Source organism: Erythrolamprus reginae, chromosome 3 (assembly GCF_031021105.1).
Source record: "Erythrolamprus reginae isolate rEryReg1 chromosome 3, rEryReg1.hap1, whole genome shotgun sequence".
In the NCBI taxonomy this organism is placed as follows: Eukaryota; Metazoa; Chordata; class Lepidosauria; order Squamata; family Dipsadidae; genus Erythrolamprus; species Erythrolamprus reginae.
In genome coordinates, this window is record NC_091952.1 from 47115768 (window position 1) to 47125244 (window position 9477).

General features: G+C 38.7%; 1 protein-coding gene across 1 annotated transcript; it reads left to right on the plus strand.

Annotated features, from left to right (window-relative positions):
• Positions 1–5: 5 nt before the first annotated feature.
• Positions 6–7531, plus strand: LAMTOR5 (late endosomal/lysosomal adaptor, MAPK and MTOR activator 5). The gene is made up of 4 exons (XM_070745084.1): positions 6–112; positions 256–317; positions 3311–3428; positions 4908–7531. Exons 1-4 carry the CDS (start codon positions 78–80, stop codon positions 4966–4968), a joined length of 276 nt encoding a protein of 91 aa, XP_070601185.1. The 5' UTR covers positions 6–77; the 3' UTR covers positions 4969–7531.
• The last annotated feature ends 1946 nt before the right edge of the window (positions 7532–9477 follow it).

Consider the following 9477-nt stretch of genomic DNA (forward strand, 5'->3'; position numbering starts at 1 on the left):
TCCGAACCTTCCTAGTCACGTGGCTCCAGACCAGCTGATGGTCTCGGAAGCTGCTGGAGAGGTTTGCAGTCGGCAAAATGGAAGGGACGCTAGAGGCGCATTTGGAAGATACGTAAGTGACACTTAGAGAACGGTGCGCCTGCTCGGCAAGTTCCCCCCCCCTTTTTAAAGAAGGGCAGCCGTCCTGTTGGGGGGAGGGGTGTTTTCTTCTCTGGCCGGTTCCACTCTCACCCGTGCCGTTTCCTTTTTCCTTAGTATGAAGAATCCCTCCATTGCCGGAGTCCTCTGCACCGATTCTCAGGGACTCAATTTGGGCTGTAAGTAGACCACTTCCGGGGTCAGAGGTCGCCTTCTCTTGGTCTGGGGTCTCCAACCTGGGCAACTTTAAGCTGGGCGGACTTTAACTCCCAAAATTCACCCAGCCAGCAAAGCTGGGTTCTGGGAGTTGAACTCCGCCCAGCTTACTTGCCCAGGTTGGCGAACTCTCCTCTTGGTGGTTGAGTTCTCTCGTTTTCACATGCATTAATTTTGCTTTACAAATTCTAAGATTTTTTTAAACTCGTTTTCACATGCATCCATTTTGTATTACAAATTGTAACAGGGTCCTCTTGTTGTTGGCCTCCTTTAAACCCTGCTCCTAATGAAACAGCAAGTGGTGCTTTGTTTTTGTTTCTTCTTTTTAAACTCTGGAAATGCCTATTGGGAATTTGGACATCTGCTTCTGTAGCAGTGATGGAAGAATCCTAAGCTAGAAATTTAGCAATGATCATCCCAGCTTACGAAGCTTTTTTTTTTTTTTTGCCGCTCAACTCTCAGCGCCTGGAAAAAGTCCACAGCCATCAAAAAAATTACAATAAAATCAATTAAGCCTTAAAAAAAAGATGCATTTAGCTTTAGATTTATATACCGCTTCAAAGTATTTTAAAGCCCTCTCTAGGCGGTTTATGGAGAGTCAGCATATTGCCCCTAACAGTCTGGGTCCTCATTTTACCAACCTTGGAAGGATGGAAGGCTGAGTCAATCTTGAGCCTACTGAGATTCGATCTGCCAAACTACTGGCAGCCGATGATCATTAGAAGTAGCTTACAGTACTGCACTCTAACCACTGCGCCAACCGATGCAACCATGATGCAATGCATGTGGTCTCACTCTTCCCTTGCCCGAGGCCTTCCATGACTTCTGGGCAACAGCAATTCAATTCAATTTATTAGATTTGTATGCCGCCCCTCTCCGTAGATGCCGCAAAATAGGGTCTATCTAGATCTCAGGAAGAACCTCATTCCAGAGGGTGAGCAACAGCTACAGAGAAGGGGCACTTCTGATGTCCTGAAAAATGTCATTGTTTAATTGAAGGAACACTATAGGATTGAATTTGCCAGGAGATACTATGGGAAGCAGATGGTCCCTCAATTAACCAGGCTCCATGCCATGTGGGGCTTTATAGAAAACAGTTCCTTAAATTACATTAGGAAGCAAACCAACCTCTGAGTTTGTGAAGCAGAGGTGTTAGTTAGTTGGGCATGCTGAGGCATGTCCATCACTGCTCCCATGGCTGCATTTTGTCCCAGTTAAAATTTCTGTCTAGTCTTTTAAAACAGCCTGTGTAGAGCATGTCACATTAGTCAAGTTCTGCAACCAAACAAGACAGACACAGACATAGAGGATAATCAGAACTGCAGAAAAAAACAGTTACTGCCAACCTGCCTTCGACAGTACACTGCATGAATCAAAGAAGGCTGTGAAAATATTTACTGACCCCCTCACATCCTGGACATACATTTTTTTCAACTCCTACCCTCAAAACAATACTAAAGAGCACTGCACTCCAAGACAACTTAGACACAAGAACAGTTTTTTCCCCCAGAACGCCATCACTCTGCTAAACAAATAATTCCCTCACCACTGTCCAACTATTCACTAAGGCCACATTACTATTACTATTAGTCTTCTCATCGTTCCTATCACCCATCTCCCCCCCCCCATTTATGACTGCAGGACTGCATCCTTACAATTTATATTAATATTGTTGCCTGATCGCTTATTTGTACCCTATGACAATTATGAAATGTTGTACCTGATGATTCTTGATGAGAGCATATACACCAAAGACAAATTCTTTCTTTCACCAATCATACTTGGCCAATAAAGAATTCTATTTTATTCAAGTTTTGAGATAATTAGAGCATGATAATTAGAGCATGAGTGGCTGTCTGAAGATCCACCCACCCCCACCTAAGAAAGGGCCTTACTTTTGTTCCAGCAGTTAGTTTATATTTACAAACCTATTGAACCAACTGAATTTTAGTCAGCATGTTTTTGGTTTCTGGTTCACTGTGGTTAGGCGGATCTAGCAATTGAACCACAATGATGTAAACTTGTAAGAGCCATGGAGGAAGATGTAGAGTCAGTTAGCCCATTTGTTAGCAAGGAGAAGAGGAGTAGCCTTCCACATTCACTGAGAAACGGAAAACCCTTTTTCATTCTGTGAAAAATTGCACTGACTTAATAATGCAACCTTTTTAAACCAATACTGCTGTAGGTAAAATTCTGAAACAATAGTAAAGCTAGAAATGAGGAGGGAGCCACTTTTTAAAACCTACTAAGGCAGAGTTCTCCAACTTTTTCAGCTTGTGGACTGGGGGAAGGGGGCAAGGGGATGGTTTCGCATGAGTGACAGGTAAGCGGCACACACTTGCCCCCTGTCCAGGAAAGTGGGGATGCATGCACACCGCCCACTACTTCTGCAGCCTGGTTCTGAACAGCTCAAAGCCTGGAGGTGGGTCACAGCCCAGGGATTAGGGATCCCTGTGTTAAGGGGGATCATAAAAAGATAAATAAATATGAGGATTTTTTTTCTTCCTAAAGGATAAGAGGAAATCACTAAGGTTTTGGAGTTTACAAAGGAGACCAACGAAGTCTATCCTTCCACACCTCTGGATTACAGTGGACAAAATTAGCAACTACACATTAGACGAGCTTTTCCATCCCTCTTCTTAGACTTAGAATCTAGTTAATAATTGTAAAGCTGCAGCAAATAAGTGACACAATAAAAGCATTGCTGGGTCATATCCAAAAGTCCAACTGTTTCAGGATTTTATTGCCAAAAATTCAACCAAGTTTCTGAAAATGTAATGTAGCTGTATTGGTCCTTCAGTGCACTTTGACTTTTCAACTACCGGTAGTAACTGGACATATTGTCAGGAATCCAGACAATTCTTGCAATTTACAGTTAATTATTTGGGGAGAATGTTTATTCTTCTTCACATAGCTAAATACAGAACATTTTTCTTTTGAATGATGCACCTTCTAGGTCGTGGCACCCTCTCAGATGAGCATGCAGGTGTAATATCTATTTTGGCCCAGCAAGCAGCAAAATTAACTTCTGATCCAACAGATATTCCTGTTGTATGTCTTGAATCAGACACTGGGTGAGCATAATTAATACAGTTTTAAAGACTAATATATGATTCCGTAAATATTGATGTCCATTACAGGGAGAAACCATTTACTATTATACCTATTATAACTACCACACCAAGCTGTCTCTTTTAACAGCAATAGCATTTAGACTTATATACTGCTTCACAGTGCTTTACAGCCCTCTCTAAGCATTTTACAGTGTCAGCAAATGTCCCCCAACAATCTGGATCCTAATTCAACCGACCTCGGAAAGATGGAAGGCTGAGTCAGCCTTGAGCCTGGAGAGATTCAAACTGCCAAATTACAGTCAGTCAGCAAAGTAGCCTGCAGTACTACATTCTAACAACTGCACCACTGCGGTTCTTAATCTTGGATTTGAATCCTTAATATCATGTTTATATCCCCATGAGCTATATTTTGGAGTTGTTGGGGATAAACCTGGGTTTTCTGTTGGGTGTGGAGTTCCCGTGGAAACATGGAGTCCATTAAAGGCTGTATAACTTTGATTGCATTCTTCCACGTCAACGACTACTTCAGCTTCAACCACAACAACACAAGAGCACTTAACAGATTTAAGCTCAATATTAACCGCTCCAAGCTTGACTGTAAAAAATACGACTTTAGTAATAGAGTTGTTGAAGTGTGGAACTCATTACCGGACTCCGTAGTATCATCCCCTAACTCCCAACATTTTACCATTAGATTGTTCACAGTTGACCTCCCCCCGATTCCTAAGAGGTCAGTAAGGGGTGTGCATAAGCGCACTAGAGTGCCTTCCGAACCCTGTCCTATTGTCTCTCCTATATCCCATATATCTTCTCTTCTATCCCTTTATCTTTCTTCTATTCTCTCTTTGATTTATCTCATCCTATACTCTCTCTTCTATTCCTCTCTAATTTTCTTTTCTTTTTTTCCATTGAAGGTGTCCTCTACTACCTTCATTGTGTATTATTGTGTATTGGACAAAATTATTATTATTATTATTATTATTATTATTATTTATTAGATTTGTATGCCGCCCCTCTCCATAGACTCGGGGCAGCTCACAACAGCAATAAAACAATTCATGACAAATCTAATAATTTAAAAACATTTTTTTTAAAACCGTTATTAAGCAGACATACACACAGACATACCATACATAAATTGTATAGGCCCGGGGGAGATATCTCAATACCCCCATGCCTGATGGCAAAATTAAATAAATAAATAACTTATAGTGTTTTCACTGTTTAAATGTATAAGGTGTACTCATTATGTAATTTTTGTGTTGCTTGTTTTGCCCAAAAAACATACATAAGTGAGATGGGTGGTTATATAATTTCAATAAATAAAGCACCAGGTTCAACAAGTTATGTAACTATAGGAATTATAAAATCATGCAGACAACCTCAGTCTGCACCATTTTCATTAATATTTTGGGTTTGCTTACACTATCAAAAAGTCTATAACTTATTTATTTATTGTTCTCCCCCCCCCCCCCCCAGGAATATCATGATCCAGAGGCATGATGGCATCATAGTGGCAGTACATAAAATGGCATCTTAATCTTGCACAGTCACAGTATTCATTGCTCTTGAAGAAATCACTTTTGTGGAACTGTCTTCTGCCAATTAATACAAATGGGATATCCAAATTCATGAAGCCAGAACCTAATTGAATCTGTCAACATCCTCACTTGCCTACCTTGGTACAGAGTGTATCTGCAAAACATCCATGTTTCATCCTTTGAGTAATGAAGCTTTTTTTTAAAATTGCTGGAGAAACAACAACTTAACAGATGGCCCCAATGCTAGAGGAATTCAAAAAATTTGTTGAGGACAAGTAATGCATTCTATCTTGACTAAATATTGTGCATCTACTTTGATGTAGCAGAAGAATCTGTTAAGGAAATCTTGCCTTTTTCCTTGGCCCATTGAAACTAAAAGTCTATTTCATCTCAAGCTTGGCTCTTGGTGACTTACGTGGCCATATTTATGTACCTTTTTTGTTGTCAAATGCAAGAGGTTAGCCATTGCCTTCTTCTCTGAGATACTTTTCAGTTTTTCACTCTAATCTATAGCTTTGGATTTCCTATCTCAGTCCAAATACTGATCATGATCAATTCAGCATAACTCTCTAGATTAAGTCAAGGATTGCCATTTTGCAAAAAAAAAAAAGTATTCCATATTGATAGATATTTAAAGGAGTTTGATAATAACAGCAATGTGGTTTTTGCATTGTCCTTTTCTGAAGAGTAACTGAGAAAATAAATGAGAACAACTTCTCTAACCAGTTATTAACTAATGTCATGATCTTATTATTGTGATTGATGAGGCTATCATATCTTTTATGTGCTGGCTACTAAAAACATTCCAGCAGGATCAATACTAAGCATGGATGCTTCTTGCACTAAATGTTAAGGTGTAAATTTGCATGCTTATAACTTAGAAAACAGTTCCTCAGAATTAAGCCTTAGGGACATAATTCAGAAGGTTGGGATTGTTTCTGGTTCCATTTGAATAAAAGGAAATTAACAAGAAAATAGAACAAGATATAACCCTATCGTATATGGATTATTTTTAATACAATTTTACTAATACAGTGGACCCTCGGCTAGCAAACACCTCCGATAGTGAACATTTCAGATAACAACCAAAATTTCATTAAAAATTTGCACCGGATACTGAACAAAATTTGGATACCGAACACTCCCGATTTTACAATGCCACATGTTCTCATGTGGTGCATCGCAGGTTTTTTTCTTTCTCCCGCCCAACATTGTCCCTCACTTCCACCCTCTCTCTTTACCTCTTGTCTTGGGGAGAGAAAAAAATCCTATTTCACGGATTTTCATTTATCGCGGGTGGTCCTGGAACGGAACACCCGCGATAAGCAAGGGATCACTGTATTACTGAGTCAACGGGCTGGGAACCAATTAAATCTATTTTCTTTATATCTTATGGGGGAAATTGTTTTGGATACCAAACATTTCAAGTACCAACCAACTTTCCAGAACGGATTGTGGTCGTTAGCTGTACTTTCTGTCCAAGTAAAAACTACGCAAATCCTTTCAGTTACTGTCTTAAAAATCTAATGCTCCAAAATTAAAATACTTAGCAGCAAGAGATTGAAAGAAATCTGGTGCCCTTTCTTTTCTGCCAAAAAAGTAATTTTTGGCCTTGTGAGAGTCTACTTAGCCAAAGGGAATATTTTTTTTTAAATGAAAATATAGATAGAAGCTGGTGGCAAAGGATTATAGAACCAGAACCAGTAAATACCATATATTTCCACAACATGCTATTTAGAGTACCGAACTGTGATTGAAATCTATTTCATTGGCTAAATTGGCATTAACATCCTGAGCCACAAATTAGCCAACCACATCTTCATATGTTCAACAAATCAGCTTCCTGGTAAATATACATCACCGGGATGGCTAAGGTTTGCACAAAAGAAAGGTGGAATCGATTTACTGTTTAAGTAGAACAGAGGTTTTGCAGACTTTATTTATTTATATCTATTTATTTATAGTTTGTGTTGGAAGGGACCCTGTGGGTCTTGTGTTGGAAGGGACCTTGGTGCAGGAGACCCTATACCATCCCAGGCATGGCAGTCCAGTCTCCTCTTGAAGATCTCCAGTGTTGGGGCATTCACAATCTCTGCAGGCAGGCGGTTCCACTGGTTTATCGCTCTCACCATCAGAAAGTTCTTCCTTATTTCTAGGTTGAATCTCTCCTTGGTCAGCTTCTATCCGTTATACTCAGAAGTTCCTAAAGAAACAAATATGCTACCTAGGTGGAGGACCTATAGCTCAAGGTTGAATTGTGGACAGCTTGTTTTTTCAGTTTGATTATTTGCCTGAAGGTATATCAATAAGCTATCCAATACTAGGTAACAGCATCAGAAGCCCCACAGACATACATAAGAGTACATTCTCTTGAATAAGGGCAGAGCTCTGCAGAATTCAATGTAAATAATGTCCCTTCAGATTTCCTTCCCCCATGTATAGAGGAGAAAGCTTATGGAGCTTTGTATTAGATTCTGAAATATTGTTATTGTTTCCTTCCTTTCAACTTTTAAATTGTAATGGTAAAATAATAATAAAATACATCCAAGATTGTGGGCAAAACAGGCAAGATTTTTGTTTCTTTTTCTTTCTTTTTTTTGAATATGAGACTGATAGTTTAAATGACAGATTTCCTCTCCTCTGCTGGTCATGGTATGATTGGGATGCTAGAAATTGTTCGATAGAGAAAGAAAACATCTGGAAAAGTATTGTGTCCTGTGGACACTTAACTGAATCTGCCTGTTTCTTGCAATGCACACATTGTCATTTTAGTTAAAGGGCTTCATTAGCTTGCAATTAGTTTCTGCATAAAGAAAAAAAATAGCACAAAGCTATGTATACAATTACTAATCATAGCAGTAAACCACTGTTTACAAAGTAGTACTACTGTCTTGATGTGTACATTAAGAATAAAATATCTAACCAAACCTTGCAATATGACATCCGCACTGTAGAAGAACATCCTAAATCCAAATGGCTCAAGGATTTTTAGGAAATGAAGGACAGTTAAATTTGCAAGTCTCTACTGGTAATTTTGTGTCAAGCCATTTCCAAAACTATGTCAGCAAAAAAAGTAAAACGTGATAGCCTATCTAGTGTTTTTCAAATTTCCCAGCTAAAGGAATTATAGCTGGGAAATTTGAATAACACTGGGTTGGCCTTAATTGGCTTTTGATCAATTATTTTTAAAGGGATACGGTTGATTATAACCATCTCTCAAGGATACCGTGTAACTTGTAGAAATGGCTTTTGATTATTCAAATGTAAAACAGTAGAGTATTGTTCTAAAGTCTATTACTATCATGAAATAAAACAAAGTGCAATATCTTGGCCTGGATCTCAGAAACAAGTGGTTTTTCCAATCAGTCTGACATATAGCCTGAAACATATCTCTTTGAAGCTGAATTAAAAGGGTAGGACCTAATTGAAAAGAGAAAAATGATTTCAATTGCTGGAGTTACAACTACAGTGGTATCGTTCGGTGACCAGGTTCTTAAGTAGAAAAGTTTGTAAGTAGAAGCAATTTTTTCCCATAGGAATCAATGTAAAAGCAAATAATGCATGCGATTGGGGAAATCATAGGGCGGGTGGAGGCCCCGAGATTCCTAGAGAGGCCCCACGGAGGCTTCTCCCCACCTTTTCTGGCCCTGTTTCCTCCCAGAAGATTCCTAGAGAGGTCCCCACGGAGGCTTCTCCCTGCCTTTTCTGGTTACAGTTTCAGGTTTGTAAGTGGAAAATGGTTCTTGAGAAGAGGCAAAAAAAATCTTGGATCACCCAGTTCTTATCTAGAAAATTTCATAAGTAGAGGCATTCATAGGTAGAGGTACCACTGTATATTTATAGTTTCATTTGTGATCTATAAAATCGTTTTACTCACTATACAGTGGTTGGATAAATGTGTATGTTTACCAACAACAAAAAGAATACAAATAATATGTAGTTCCATTGAAACCATTTGAAGGGACAGGTCTTAAAGAATCTACTAGGAAGTCTTGTTCATCTTGTAACAAATATAAGCTCATTAGTAACATTTGAATATTTACAGAACAAAGTTAACTTTTAAAGCAGTTCCATATTGTTAATGTCAATGTCAAAACTTACTAGAAATTTAAACAATCCATAACTGCTTGTTAAAAAATGGATCAAACTAGGGTTTTTTAAAAAATAAAAAAAATCTTCAATTACATTGTTAGAGGAAAGATTAAACTTAATCAGTTTTGCTGATCAAAACTGTTACAGGTGCTCTGCAAAATGAACTGAACAATATGCCTGCGAAAAAGGAGAAGAGAGCAAATAAAGAGGAAGTGCAAAGACACACCACAAAAGAAACAACTTTGGGCTATTTTCATCAGATTGTGATCTGCTTGTCAACTCACATTTAAAAAATCCAGAGGCTATAAAACTTTATTTTAATGTCTGGCAAGCCTACTTTAAAGGCTTATCTCTGTTCATTTAAAAACACTGGCAGGGGCCATGAAGCAACAGTAGTGCCAATCTTTCCTAATAGA